General features: G+C 42.6%; 1 protein-coding gene across 1 annotated transcript in view; it reads right to left on the bottom strand.

The window, feature by feature from the left end:
* dapk1 (death-associated protein kinase 1) overlaps positions 1-16480 on the bottom strand; it is a 66156-nt gene that overhangs the window by 34728 nt on the left and 14948 nt on the right. Inside the window, exons 3-7 of the mRNA XM_083674135.1 lie at positions 9171-9392; positions 5051-5189; positions 2840-2969; positions 1343-1391; positions 904-930 (exon numbers count right to left, since the gene is read on the bottom strand). Of these exons, the coding sequence (XP_083530261.1) occupies positions 904-930; positions 1343-1391; positions 2840-2969; positions 5051-5189; positions 9171-9392 (567 nt within the window). The remainder of the gene's footprint in view (positions 1-903; positions 931-1342; positions 1392-2839; positions 2970-5050; positions 5190-9170; positions 9393-16480) is intronic.

The raw sequence follows: 16480 nt of genomic DNA, 5'->3' as shown, positions 1-16480 counted from the left end.
CCAGGAGTGCATCTTACAGTATAACGCAGTATCTCCTTTAGGCTGAGGGGGAGGATTGGGTCCGCATCACTGAACACAACTCCCTTCTGGCCCAAACCTGACTCGCAGAAATTTACATCAACGCATGGCCGACATTTCTTCCTCTGTAGCGACCACAGATTGTCCTTATAGTTCCACCTTGCTCGCAGGTCTCTTCCTGATCGAAAGAGAGCCTTATGGCTTGACCTCCAATATGGAGGTGAGCCCTGACCAGTGCCCTGCGTAGATTGGAAGCTGCCCCTAGACACATCTCTCTCAGCTCCAAACTGGCCGTTACAGCAGCCAGATGTCGTCCTATGCAGGTATACACACATTACTATCTCAGCCAAACCCTCTCTTGGACAAAAAGGGACACTGCCGATTACATGACCTCAGCAGGGGGGAATCAACAGCGATCACACTGCAGCTGCTGCCAAACCGATGAGTCGTTGCAGGATGCTCACTCAGACTTGAAAACGCACACGCACAATACTAATCGCCCGTTCCAGAGGGTGCTATGAATGTTGTTATTATTCATATTATATCACACATCAGTGGCTTAATTAATGCCAGTGTCGTGACTGATGAGAGACCTGGAAAGCGACTGTAATCAAAATAATTACAGGAAACTGCTACGCTTTCAATCTTCACTTCCCTGATGATGACGAACTGCACTGTACCCTACTGGCAGTCAAACTCACACAAAACTATAACCTACTGTATGATTACTTCCCCAGCTTTGTAAATACATTGTTATGCCATCATTATGCATGTAGCTGCTGAATTGGGCCCATGGGGACACACAGAAATGCAGGCACATTTAATATTCCTAAAATAATTAACATATTCATTACTATTATTTCCATTTAGGATCCCAGTACTTACAGTATGTATGTAATGACGCCAACACTCCTGAAATGAGAGAGGAACATGGTTTAAGACAAGAACAGTAGAATTGCCTCTTGCGCTGGTTGAGGAAAACCAGAGAAGATAAGCAAATAATCAATACAGCGACCATTGGAATTTCAATTCACTCAATGCAAGAATTCATGAATTGAACAGAAAAAAATCTTCCTGGGAAAAAAAGGTGAATTTAACAATTTTCACAACTTCAATTTCAATCCTGTTCCTTGTGCATTGGGTGAGTTTCAACTCAAATTGAGCCCCAACCCTGATCTGGATGTCGTTTATACTACAGTAGGGGTTTAACAATTCTGCGATAGGAATCCAAAATTGACTATAAATTAATGCGATGTGGCCCCTTTACTTAGAGGAACTTCATATCGCTGGATCTACCATTGATAAATAAACATGTCTTTCTTACCACATGTCTGCCTCCAGTCCCAGTGGCTCATAGTTAACTACTTCTGGAGCTGCAGGACAAAAGCATCAGTCAAACACTTCAACCACAAAAACACACTAAAACTGGTACATCAAAAACCTTTCAAACACAGTGAAGTGGTGGTAGTAGTAGTGGTGGTATTAGCAGTACTGTAGTAGTAGTAGTAGTACAGAAGTAGTAGTAGTAGGTGTAGCAGCAGCAGCAGCAATAATGGTAGTAGTAGTAGTAGGTGTAGCAGTATTATTATTAGTAGTAGTAGTAGTAGTAGTAGTGGTGATAGTGGTAGTAGTAGCAGTACTATTATTATTATTATTATTAGTAGTAGTAGCAGCAGCAGCAGCAGCAATGGTGATAATGGTAGTAATAGTAGTAGTAGTGGTGGTGATAATGGTAGTAATAGTAGTAGTAGTGGTGGTGATAATGGTAGTAATAGTAGTAGTGGTGGTGGTGGTGATAACGGTAGTAGTAGTAGCAGCAGCAGCAGCAGTAGTAGTAGTGGTGGTGATAATGGTAGTAGTGTAGTAGTATCACTACAACATCATACACAAGACAACAAAGACAGGACATGGGTCACAAATAGAAAAATAATTACTATATTGATGTAGTGTTCTTTGGGTCAGTACATATCCAAATTAATAAAATATCTTATCATAGTTATCAATATCAGCAATATTGAAAAATAAAGGCATTCTGCCCATTATTATTAGCAAGGTAGTCAATGGCCAAACCAAGCATTTACTTTATGTATGAATTCATAGGTGACGTTTCAGTGTGCTAGTTAAACAGCTCATTAAACTGCACCAGCCCTTCTCATTGTATTGTACATGTGACCCACAGCCACGGTCAGGTCTATACTTAGTCTCTGCGCACCTGGTGCCCACTGTTGGTTTGGGCACTGCTCCGTCCTGTGGCGGACTGGCATGGGTGGTGGGCACTAGCGAGCAGAGGGGGGTAGGTGGCCAGTGGGCGCAGACAAAAGCAGGCCGGGGGCAGAGGCTGGGGTACGGGCAGCCATGTCTATTTTGGCAGCGCTGCTGGGCCTCTCTGATAATCTCTTCTCTATTATCACTTCTGTCTCATCAACTCCCCATGGCACAATTGGCAGCTGCTCAGAATGCGCAGGGTTAGATGCCAGAGAGGCAGGGCATTGGTGTGTGTGTGTGTGTGTGTGTGTGTGTGTGTTTAAATGTGAGTGTTATGAGTGTGATGTTTGAGTGGGCATGATTGCCTGTCTGTGTGTGTGTGTGTGTCTGTGTGTGTCTTTATCTTCTGGTGTTAAACCGAGGTGACTCAACAGCACATGTATGAAGAGACAAAAGAGGAAGTGACAGCTGGGTCCTAAAGTCTTGTACTGTAACTAACCTTCTAGCAAAACACACACCCCACACACTGTTAAAACACCTGCGCAAGAAACACACACACAGATGGAGCGAGTGACTGCAACGCGCTGTGACAAGAGGAGCAGCCGACGGGACTGACCTACAAATTCCGGGGTGCCGAAAATGTTTTTGAAATCGTTGCCAAAATCAATCTTGTGGGCCAGGCCAAAGTCAATGAGCTTAATGCGCGGGTGAGGCGCTGTTCGGTGGAGCAGCATAATGTTCTCCGGCTGGAAGAGAGGAAGAATGAGAGGGAGAGGGAGAGGGAGACGGAGAAAGAGTTGAGTTCTAACACACTTTCATGGGCTGATGCCTTAAACAAAGTGAATACATTGTCAGAACAAGTGCAAAAATTAACCATATAACCCCATATAACCCCCCCCACCCACAATTGATATAACCCCATATGTTCCCCAAAGCTGGTGGCTTTTATTGGCATAAAGTAGGCAAAGTTCAGTCTAATCATTGCCTTAGCATGGCCTTAAGGATGTATAGAAACAGATGAGATAAGAGACAACATCGAGGTGTGAGCATTATAAGTGAGAGTGAGTAGAGACAGACAGACAGAGATAAACAGTGTTTGGGCACAAAGCAATGGCAGGGGCACCAGTAAAAAGGGCACACTTGTACCCGAGCCCAGGTCCAGGGGGGGCCGATGGATAACGCTCAATCTCGGGTAAAGGGTATACAGTGCAACTATTTAAGTGCCTCCTAAATGACAGAGCATACCTAAGTAATACTCAGTATGTAGCTAGTGTAAAACAACTGAACTGTTTTGCTACCTTCTGTCTGTCTAACTGTTTCCATCTCTTCCTTCCTCTAACACACGCTCTCTGCCTCAAAATGAGCTTCCTTCCCAATCCTGAAATTCTGTACCTGGGCCCAGTGGTGGCTAGCGACACCTCTGAGCAATGCTATTGGAAAACGCAAGTGGAACACTTTACATTAAGGTCACATTTGTAAAGGGTTTATAAATGGTTTATAATTAGTTAGTAAGTCATTTACAACCAGTATTCAATTATAAACAATTTACAAACAGTTATAAGTCATTAGTTTAGATTGTTGGATATTCTAAAACGTCCCCTGAGCGATAGCACCATGCCATAGTCGCTTAGATGGATGACTGCGTTTGGGTTGTTAAAATAGAGCCCTGAGAGAGAGAAGGAAGAGAGCCATCACACATGGAAATCGCATGCAAACACAAGTGAACCCTCTCTAGGAAGTGGAGAGAGAGAGAGAGAGACAGAGTGTGAGAGAAACACACAGACAGACAGACAGAAACAGACAATGTACTAGACTATAGTGTGCTTTTAGAAACAGGAGCCACTGTGAAAATCAAATGGATTCGTTGAGACTCAGATCCAGTAATAAGAGAAATCACTGATAGTATGACTGGTATTGGTCTCAAGTTAACTGGATTAGCCGCCTGTATGGAACTGAGGAGAGTGGTCATAACCCTGTAACATCATCAGCTTTAATACTGCTCCTACATATTTTGACTAATGGCTCTGGGTTAGTCACATCAGCTGATATACTAAAAGGTAAAGGACCAAACCTTATATCAAATGTTTTGACTGTTGTTCCCCTTTAATTCTTTTTTTAAAATTTTATTTTGTCAGCTTGACTGGACAAATCAATAGACAAATATTGGAAAACCCGGTACCGAGGTGACGTGTTTCACTCTCATGGTCAATCACACTGTAACACCTCAACCCAGGCCTCGAACGAACGTCTGTAAGGGATCCACTTCCTGGTCACTAGCAGCCAGTTTCTAACGGTGAGTGATGATGACGACCGGAGACAGGATAACAAGGCCTGGTGGAAGCACTCGCATTGATTGGTTGAGGCTGGTTTAGTGCCGAGCTAATCATTTCAATAGGCACCCAACGTTTTAGCTGGGGTTGAACTTTGGCCCATGGCTTTAAGAGGTCACAGGGTCACTGTCTGGCGGCAGTCAAATAGATTGTTCACAGTTGAGAGGCAGAGTGACATGGGTGACTTTGGGGCAAAGTACTGTAGGGTTATAGTTATCAATCTATCCATAAGCAAAATGGCCCATTCAATATTGTATATTTGAATGTATCCAATGTGATCATGTGGGAAACAATTGAAAATCAAACCGTAAAGGTACTTTAAGGGTTCTGCTTTGATAAAGAGTTGCTGTGAGTGTTCAAAATCCATTTCAAGTCAGTCAATTCAGGAAAACAATTGAAATTCAATGTAATACTCCAACCCTACTTTGTTGTCTAAAAAGCAACTCAAGAAGAAACACAAGATAAAACGTTATCTGTGCTTGTGGTGCATTCCGTACCTTCAGGTCAAAGTGGGCAATGTGTTTACAGTGCAGGTAGAAGACGCCGTCCAGGATCTGCTTGAGGAACTCTGTGGCCTCCTCCTCCGTCAGGGACTCCTTCTCTGCCAGGAAGTCAAAGAGCTCCCCCCCAGCCACACTGAGAGAAGAGAGGGAGAGAGAGAGAAAGACAGGGGGGAGGAGAGAGAGAAAGATAGGGAATTCAACACTGGGATTGTGTATACTTATCTTTAAGCTCCATACAAACCAGAGCCAAGCTAACGTATTTGTCCACTAATGAGAAGTATTACCTGCTGCCCGAGTCAGTCTTTATAGAAAAACAACCTATGGCTAACAAAGACATTTCTGACGCCCAGCAACTGTCCTGATGACGTCTTGCAACAACAATACTGCAGCTGGCTGTTCCTACCATACATCTTCTTTCTCTAACGAATTGCAGGAGTTGTTTGATTACTATACTGTTTAATGTATTACTTTAGAGAAAGAGAGACAGAGAGACTTATGAGAGTCAAAAAGAGAAAGAAAGAAAAAAGAAAGAAAAGAAAAGAAAAGGAAAAAAAAAGAAAAGAAGATGGGAGTGAGGAACAGAAAGTAAGAGAGGAAACAAGGGCATGGTGTGAGTGTGTGTGAGAGAGAGAAGGGGTTGAGATGGTAGATGGCTGTAATCATGACAGTCCACGCTTATTTCCCCCCTAAGGGCGGAAGCAGAAAGCCAGCTGCACAGCTGTGACAAGATAATGTGAGTTCATATTAACGACACAGCCGTAAAACACGGCGTGCACAGTCACTGGACACCCAGCTGCAAAAACAATCACAGCAGCCATAAAGGGCTAATTTTCCCACACATACTGAACATCCACTGGGAGGTATGTTAGCTAGTTGCCTGGGGGTGTAGGCCTAATTTTCACACTGTGAGGTGAAGCGCTCACTTTATATCAGTTGACTGGTGGAGTGCCTTTACAAATATGTAACTCTTTACCTAGCCAATAGCAATGCACCTTTGCCCATATATGAAAGATGAGTGAATTACGGTGTTGCTCTGCTACTAACTCTGCCCTCAGCTACCACCTGAAATTGGAGATAAGGTAAACTGCGACCTCACAAAGAAAAGTTGTTCCCCCCCCCCCCACACACACACACACACAAAAACGGAGACCTCAAGGTCTTGAGAACTGAGAGACAAAGGGAAGTTTACCTTGAGTCTAGAAAGTGCTGTGAATTACATATTTGGTTGGTTCAGAATGTAAAGAGTGACATCCTAAAACATAACACATATTACACATCATTTTAGTATATTTCCACTAGGGTTTTATGTTTACGAATTACGTTTTAGGGTATTAACGTTTTAGGTGTTTAACTCTCACAATGTGATACAATGTACTCTGAAATAACTGTCGGATATATAAATGGTACAGAAATACTGAAATAGATTATCCTAAGTATTAAACCAAAGTACAAGACACCATATAGCAAACACTGTTGCAATGACATTTTCTATCCATAAACTGAATTTCAATACCCTTAACTAGAATTTAAATGGAATCAAACTCAACTTCAATGGAGGGGTGAGGGACCTATGCGGTATGTTCAAATGTTGTTATGCCCTTGAGCAACTTTAGCCTGTTGCCCAAGGCCAAAAACAAGTGAAGCAGCAATAACAGACAGCATGTTACAACATGAAAAAGTTACGGCCCTGGGACCTGTGTCACTCAAAGCAACAATTCAAAAGTCAAATGTTTTGACGCCTTACTTTAAGTCGTAGTTAAACTGTCCCTTGGTGCTGGGAATAAATGTCGGGGTGGGGGTGTATATACAGTAGAACTATGTGGAGAAAAACCGACAAAGGACAAACCTTGTGTGAATACAAAAGACACTTCCTGTTGTAATTGTACTTTGAGAAGGGCCCCATATTTCACACACGCTTCTCTTGAACAGGTGAAGCCCAAACTTGGCATAACCTTCAGGCCCATCCAATCAACACTGGTATCAAACGTAAGACGAAACTACAACTGTGTGAACAGAGAAGATAAAGGTTCTTCAACCTTGCAGTGTAGTGCAGATGCTTGGAGAAGTAAACTGACTGACATAAAGACTCCCATACATAATCACTCTTGTGATACAAAGGTAAACTCAACTGGACATGTTGCAGGTCTTTGTGCTTAAAATCGTATCATCAGGAAATGAAATGACCAATTGGATTTAAATCTGATTTGGCCAGTCAACAACGTTCAACTTTGTGGCCCTGAAAAACTCCCTAGTTGCTATAGCAGTATGTTTGGGGTCATTGTATTACTGTATGATGAAGTGCCATCCAATGAAGTCAGCAGTAACATCATCAATTAAGACAAGTTAGCTAGTTGTTGTGGCAGCTATACATGCCCAAACCATAGTACCCCCTCCAACATGTTTCACAGATGAGGTGGTATGCTGTAAATCTTGGGCAGATCCTTTTTTCTCCATAACATAATCGTGACCAGGATCTCCCATTTAATGTCTAATGTTCACATGCATCGTTAACGACACGTAGAGTGAGTCATCAGCTTCAGATATTGGCCTGAGCGTAAACTCCTCACAATCAGACTTATCTTAACTTGAGGGCATGGGAAAATAGCATTTTTGGGTATCCTTATTTGAATCTAGGATTCGATATGATCAATTGTCTGTCACACAGGGATGAGCAAAGCATCATCAATCATTATTGACATATCATTATTAACCATGAAATATCTTTTGGAGTCAGATATGACGTAATGTTAGCTTGTGTTAATTGGTCATGTGACCACTAGTGTTGAGTTTGCTTCACCATGTCCATAACCGTTTGAAGTTGTACTTGGGAATAAATGTATGTCTTATTCTTAACCCATCCTCTATTCTTCAGTGTTTTATTTCTAATTCTTCAGAGGGTAGTCTCTGACACATTCACGCCTACCTCCTGGAGAGTGTTCCTGATCTGAGCATTTTTTCGGTAATCCACTGTAGAAGTCTTCCTTAGCCTTCCTGAGCTCACCAGTGCTTTCTTTCTTTTTTAGTGATGTTACAAACTGTTGATTTTGTTAAGTACAAGGTTTTGGCTATGTTTCTGATAGATTTTTCTGATATGTCAGCCTCATAATGGCTTCCTTGACTTTCATTGACATCTCTTTGGGTTAGGGTTAGGGTTGACAGACACCAATAGCTCCAAAGGCAATCAAATCCTAGACATTGACAGCTCTCTTATGCCTAACCCTTATGCCACAAATAATGTGATGAAACACACCTGACTAACCAGAATCACTTGTCAAGACAATTTATAACTGTATATATTATATTTATATTTAAATACTTTTGGTGCCCTGAAATGTGTATATGGAAAATGGGTTGTAATTTCTAAATGGTGAAATCAATCTGAAAAAAAGAAAACATTGAATTAAAGCTGAGAATCGCGAGGTAATTCTTTGATTTCAAATCCAAACTGTTGGAGTATAGAGCTAAAAGAAAGCTAAATGCTTCCTCTTTCTAATACTTATGGAGGGCACTGGATGTAATGGGGTTGACATTTTCTGTTCTTTTGAGATTCAATTTATCCAATAAAGTGGCTGTTGTTTTCCCTTTTCATCAGTAATTGGTGGTTTGTACAACTTATTTTGTGCCTGTGCACAAATATTGCCTTTGCAATCAGGTTCTCAAGGGACACATTTTCTCAGCAAACTAACCTGAATTCAATTTAATCTTTTTGTTCACCATTGTGTGTAGATCGCATCCACGCATTCCCCCATGCACACACACACGCGCACGCGCGCGCGCGCACACACACACACACACACACACACACACACACACACACACACACACACACACACACACACACACACACACACACACACAATGGCCCCTTTTCCAGGCTAGACTGATAAAGCAATGAGCTTGCTCAATGCAAACAGGCCAAACTGGTTTGGAGCACCAGGTGAACAGGTTCAACTTATCAGACCAGTTGCAGTTTAGAAAGGAAAATTGCACCACAGTTATGGATTCTGAGGCCAGCAACACAGGCCACCGAAATTCAATATAAACGCCTCCACTTTAATGTGGGTGTGGGACACTATAGCCCTTAATGTTGCATAGTTAAATAAGCATGACTTACAGCTCCAGGATGAGGATAACATCTGTCTTGTTCTCAAACACGTCGTGCAGCGTGATGACATTGGGGTGCTGGATGTCTTTCAGGATGCTGACCTCCCTCTCGATGTCCTCCCGGGTCACCCCGCGTCGGCTCGACTTGCTCCGCCGCTTCTTGATGAACTTGGCAGCGAATTCCACGCCTGTGCTCCTGCGCCGGCATTTCTTCACCACTGCAAACTGACCACTGAAAGATAAAAGGGGGAAGGAGAATCAGTCAATTGCACGTACACATGGATGGACACAGGTGGCTTTTAAGTTTTCTTTCTTGGACACAGTTGAAAGAAAGCAGTACATGATAAACAGTACAATCTATGTTTCCCCATTGTTGAACCAATATCCTCCCCATCTCCTTGCGGTCTAATAAAAACATTCAGACCCATTTCCAACTTATCATGGAGATGATGAATATGATTCGTGTAATTATTATGGAGGCAAAACTAAGTTAAAGGCCCACTCCAGCGCTAGTTTCATTTCCTCATTCTGCGACAATACATGTGAGAACGGAAAGGTGGAATTAATTCCAGAGAAACCTACATCACCCCACTCTAAGCACCGGCAAAGCAAGTCGTCACTTTTCGCAAGAGGCAGTCAGAGATTTGGGAATTTAATTGCAAAAATGAAACATATTTCCACTAAAAAAAATAATCAATGACAAACTGCAATGATTCCCCTAGACTTGGTGAAGCACAAAGCCCCTCAAAGCCACATCCAGAGATGATTAAATACAAATATTTAATTGCCACAGAGGTAAAACAATGTAGACAGAGGGGCAACAGAGCTAAGAGACAGGGAGTGTACATTGAGATAAATGTCTTCTTAGCATGTTGCTTGGCATTAAATCTACAGTTCACCAATGAGACTATTCTACCGTAACTGTACCACATTGCGCTCAGATTAAGATGCTAATCACATACAGACACCCTTCAAAAAAAACAGAGAAGTTGCCAAAAAAACTGTTTTGGCATCCACAAAACCCCTGATCACGGGTTTCGCAACAGACTGCAATTTACAGGCAGCACACCCTGTTCTTGCTGTCACTGACATACTGAAGACTCCCGTGGCTCTACTGAGTCACGACTCGCAGCTGAATGCCATCCAAGACACAGAATGGTGGTCCCCACCCTCTACTCAGCTCTCCCTGTGTACCGCTGTAACACATGCGACTCATTAGGGAAGGGATGTTTTGATAGTTTAGCTAAGTACAATATGTTTGATTGTTGACTGGCAGGAAAAAACAGCCTCATCTAAGGTCAGGGGAGATATACTGTTCAGTTTAATCACTGAGTCAGAGTTTGCTGATGGCCTGCTTATGAGAGTCATCTTGATTAATGTCTTGTGAACACAGTGGTACTGTCCAGAAACAATCCCTAGTCCCCAATACAGTTTTATAGATCTGAAAGGATTGCATCGGCAAGATGACATGTTTTAGTTTTCTGATAGTTCAGAAGACTGCGAATTGACCTTGAAACCTGACCACAGACTTTCTTAGGCCTTTCTTATGCATCTCCTGTACGAGTCCCCATTTTTCCAAACCAAGTGTTTAATGAAAAATTAGACAGTGTTTTTTCCTATGCTGCTTTTGTCACTATTGTGATGATGTTATCGGAGCAGATAACACTAACTCCTTTGCAATACCAATTTCACATGGATGCCATCACGGTGCCATAACATCGGTAGCAGAGAGCAAGGACACTTGAGTAGTGGTTGATGGCTTTGCGGTTTGTGCCTCTGCTTACGACCCTGGCAAATATGAAAGCACTTAGTTAGTACACCCACAGAGAGCGAGAGAGCAAGCAGGCGAGAGAGAGAACCTGAGCGAGAGACACACAGAGGGAAGGTGTTCAAAGTATGAGAGTACAAGAGTCCTACAGTGCTTGTTGGAAAAGTGAAGCTACAGTATTTGACAGAGCTTTAGTGGCAAAAAGCTTTGATGGAGAGATGGGTAATACATTTTGTTCCAAGGCCCACAAAATGCTGTCATGTGCATGTAGCAGATTCAGATGTTATAAGCAGTAATTAGCAGTTACATTAGATTCAGAAGCTATACGAACTGACTCTATGGAGAGCCAACAGGGTAACTTTTGAAAAAAATCTCATGTCAGTCAATCCAATTTACAGTTGCAAGTTACAATGCAGGACACAGCTCAACTGACGGATCCCTATTCACATTTATGGGCAAAGGACAGGGTATCAAGACTTTCCGAGGAAGTGACGATTGCCTTTGAGCCAGAGACATAAACTAGACAATGAGGGGAAGGAAAAGGGTGCTTGGGACGAGGCTAACTTATGCTAATCGTGGCTCCAGTGCTCCCCATTCATTCTGGCTTCACCTTTTGTGGGCCAGGTTCCAACCAGGCCTCTGAACAGATAGCGACGAGACATTAGCATTTTATTTGAGCCCTGGAGAGCCTGAGGAGAGAGTGGAGAGGCCTGCGTTATACTGCATGCAATAACAAGCATATCCTTACGAGGAGCCAATAAGCCAACTACCAACAACCCATTATGAGCTACTTTTTGAACTTCTTAAACTACTTTTAATTTACACATTATGATCTATTGTAGAGTTTTAAAAATATAGGCTGCTGAGTAGGCTCTAGGACAGGAGATTAATTTTCTCTGCCATGCCATCCTCCCCTCTGAATAGTTAACTTGTGACTTCATGGCTATGGTTTGACAGACAGGTAGGCCAATTTGTGACTGAGCCACAGTTATTTTATAGGCTATACTGTCGGCCTGGGGAATCCCCTGTACCTTTGGTGATGTATATGGCTATTTTTTACAATTCAAGGATCAGCTCAGGTAAAAGAGTAATATGTGCATTAAAATAGCATATTTCATAGATTTTTTAAAATGTTTTTATATTTTTCAGAACAAAGCACTGTTCGTAAATGCAATTATGCAATTGAAATACTGTTATTTCTGTCCACACTTAAAAATATTTAGATGTTACAGTAGGATTCTTCTTTTTTTTTTTTTTAAACTAGTCTAAACTGTAATAAAAAATAAATACAACCGTGGTTACCCAGCACTTGAGCATGATGGTTATCATACCGTCACACCCCTACTGCACACAAAGGCATTATTATTCATGATCATTACCAATTGTGGCACCTCCAGGGGTTGGTGGTGCTAACATGGCCAGGTTTAACCACAAAAATAGCAGCAGGCAGGCATGAGGCAGGTTCAATGCATAAACTCAAGATGTAATGATTCTCCATAAAGTCCAACTTGCATCAAAAACAGGAAACTCAAACACTCCTTCAAGGTAGAACAAAACAAGGGCTCTCAAACTCAAATGGTTATTGACCATTTTAAAGGGGCAGCCTCCTACGATGCCATACACTATTAGTGTAGTGTATGGTGTTAAGCAGCAAGGCATTGTTACACCATGGTGGTAAAGTGTTTTGGCAATAGTTAAGGCTAGTTAATTGCTTGCCAATGGTTGCATATCTCTACAGAATGAGCATTGTGAAAAATGTGTCCTTGGTTAGAGGGGTGACGCTGTGGCATTAGGGGAATAAGGTGTCTTTGGACAAATGTCTGTTTGTGCCCATGAGGACAACCTGCAGTACACAGGCAATAAAGTCAATGGGAGTGTATTTGGCAAGGTTCACTTTGGTCAATGCAAGTGATAGGTTACTCCAAAACATAATTCGATGTTCTGTACAAACTGAAAAACATCTCTGAATTCATGAACAATGTCATACTTGTCATAGTTGGCCTCATGCCACTTGGTATGAAGAAACACATCCAACTCTAAGGGTGAGGAAGAGAAAAATGAAAGATTCATATATATATTCTTTCCCTTCCTCATTCATGAACCATTGTTTGGAATCCTGTAGAGGGTCTAAATATGTCTGGGGGAGTTGCTACACATGCCACTTATAAAATAACCACTGGTTAAGAAAACAAGTCTCAACAAAATACCACCAGTTAGAGTGAAGTGATATGGCCACCCCGACCGATCACATCCCCTTATGAGATCTACACAGCTTTACATTTTGTGCCAAAGGCGCCACGTCTCCAGGAGCTAAGTAATCCTGCATAGGCTCAGCATTATCAAAGCCTTTACTTAGAATTAGCGTGCCGGAGTCACAGCCCCGGAGAGACTCACCCCCTCCACCATGAGAAAAGAGGGGAACCTCCCAAGGTCTCTACCACATGTTAAGCCTGTTTCAAGGGAATGGAGCAATGGTTGGAGGCTGATGCTAATGCTAATGCTAGAATAACAAATGCGTTCTGAGGACTCCAACATGGGAGGTGCGCTAAAACCCCCCACTGATGTTATTTCCAAAGCTCCAAGCCCACAGATGTTGAGCAATATGTGTATAGATGGTGAATAAGAGCCCTCCTTCCATACACAAAACACCAGCTGTGCACAGATACAAACAAGGGAAAATGGCAGTGGTTCAAATTAGCCATACCTCCCTGGTGAGGCCGTGGAATCAAACCAAATGAGTGTTGTTGCCATGAAAATTCAAGAGCCCTTTCCTTGCAGTGTGTACAAGATCTCACTCTCCGTAAGACTGAAGAGGTTTAGGTCTACCATTTCCCCACCGACACATATCTGGAGTCAGTTTACATGTATTTTTATTTGCATATGCTACTGTAGCTAGAAAATCCCTTGTTCTAATTACACAGGGGATCCTTGAGGGAAATACCACATGCTCTAACTGCGGGTTAACTCCGCTGAACAAACATGCGTCGCAGAGGCGGCAAAGCTGAGAATTAATGAGCCAGTAATTACTAAAAACTGTGCTTTTACATCACTGAGCAACACAGTAGGGAATCTATTTCCTTAGAGAGTAGTTTTCCCTCCCAATCTGAAACACAAACAACAAAGTCAGGGTAGGAGATCAAGTTGCATGTTCTCCTTTGTCATGCTTTAAGGATGCATGTAGCTTCCAACTTTTTGGCCTACTTGTCTCCAAAGAGCAACTGGAGAAGAGGTGGGGAAGAGGAGGAGGGAAATGTGGAGGTAGATTGAGGGATGTGAGCAGTCTCTGTTTCAGTCTGCTTGTTGTTTTCTTTGTACGTATCAGAGCCCTACTCGAGAGGTCCTCGGGCACAGAGGAGCAAAATAGAGATTTGCATTACACAACACTGGTGGGTGGGAGGGTTTATCTGGGAAAACATACTTGTGGATTGTGTGTGTTCGGACTCCACGCTAACGACAGCCAAGGTAATTATGGCTACATGGCTAAACAGTCCTCAGCTAGCCTTTTCTTTCAGACATAAAATAACCGCTATAGATAATTGCATATTGCTAGTAATGCTGTTTGTTATATATACGTGCCATGTAAGCCCCCTCACCCTTTATTTTTGCACACACGCTCGTGCACACACACAGTAAGGGTCAAGCTGACAGATCATACACGCAAAAGCAGGACCAGACAGATGGCACCACTATGTAGAGTTCAATCAACCTTTAGATATTGCTACCTATACATTTCTAGTATTCCAAAACAGTGCCATGAGAGAGAAAAACAACAGAACAGGGAAGTTCCCTATTTGTTTCCCTATCACTCTAATTGTGTACGGCAATTGTCTCAGACTTTAGTGTTCCATTCTAAACCTTAAGCGGCACAATCCCAGGTTATTGCTAGCTTTCTGAACAAAGGCGTATGTCACAACCAATTGCTGGCTTTGATGAGAGCTGCAGGTCCCATGCCATTTGGTAAGAAATGAAGATTAACAAGGAACAGTAGGCAGGGAAGCTAATATGCTTCTGAGTCTGATTGTGTGATATGCTCTGATGAATTTCACATTCTGGTCCTCATGGGCCCTTTTACAGGGAACTGCCCTGAGCCCCAGTAGCTATGATTGTCCAGATTGTCAGGACACTGGCAGCTGTGGACTGAAGGATACTATCCAGTCCAGAGTACTGTTCTCAGTCAGTAATGAGCTGCCTCCTCAGTAACTGATGGCTCTAAAGTGTGGGGGATGAAGCCAGGATAGCAGCACTAGAGAATGGAAAACACCAGAGAGAGAGAGTGCAGCTTGTTTCAGTCAAGCTCTACTACAGTATCTCAGGGCAACATATTTTATCCTCCTCAAGCAGGGCATTTCCAATCCTCAAGAGCATCAATAAGTGTATTTTGGGGTTCTGTTAACATTCTATATGGTACACTAGCACTTCACAATTGTCTCATTTCAGGACATTTTTGACGTATTATATATTTCAGGAAACGTTTTAGAACTTTTAAAGCAAGTACACATAACATTTCATTGTACTACATAATGGCCTTGACAATTCTGCAAGGATTGATCTCTTGGCAGTTCCATTTCCCTTCAGTGCTGAAATGCCCCATGTTCTATGTCCAACTGTGCTACCATTCGCATTCATACTGTAGCTCCTGCTGGTTTGTATCCACCTGTGATACAGCGCAGCAGCATGACTCACCACCAGTGCAATCTCTAGTTCCCAAAGAAAAGAAAAAAGCATGCTATTCAGGTTCCACTCAGGAAAGACAGCAATGAACATGGAGAAGACTGACAAAGGGCATTCAACATGCATTACTGTTCAATCAAACATGAATCAGTTTCAATGGAATGAATTACAGTGGAAGGTAAAACATGGTATCAGTAAAAAATCCAGAATGGAATAATGGCAGTAATTTCTCACCCATGCTTTGAGTTGAAGACAAATAATTAGAATTTGCAATCAAACTTGAACCAATACCAACAGAAAACACCATTGTTTCAAGAAGCAAACATTTCAAGAGCATATCAGGCGTGGAATACAAGCGATACCTTAGTCTGATAGGACAAATAGAAAGTTAGACAAGCCATGTGCCGCTTTAACAGTCACACGTGGTGCATGCTGTGAAAACCTCAGGGTGCCTAATTTGTACAGCTATAGCTGACACTGGCTGACTCAGACTACCCTGACACCTCCCAATGCTGCTTTCCCAGACACCTGCCTTGAAAATCTGTACTTGTCTTACTCACTCTGGAGAGCTGATCTGAGAACAGGCCCCAGCTGTCGCTGTGCTTTCACCCAAAGAGGCAGATCCACACTCTGCTGTTATGGGGTTGAGGGGAGGTGAGGTGAGAGGTGGGGAGGGGGGGGGGGGGGGGGGGGGTAGACGTCTGGAGGGGGGTTAGCAGCTGGGGAGAGGAATGATAACCATCCTTCTAATCTTTGGCCTCAATCCTGCGGTAATCCATAGTCCAAAGTATGACTGGTGGTGATGAGTAAGGGACATCAAAACCCACTTTAACGCAGCCTAAAATGTCAGTGTACACTGGCCAGGAGACAGGACCACAGAC

Source organism: Argentina silus (genome assembly GCF_951799395.1).
Source record: "Argentina silus genome assembly, chromosome: 7".
In the NCBI taxonomy this organism is placed as follows: domain Eukaryota; kingdom Metazoa; phylum Chordata; class Actinopteri; order Argentiniformes; family Argentinidae; genus Argentina; species Argentina silus.
This window is presented reverse-complemented; position numbering and strand designations above follow the sequence as displayed.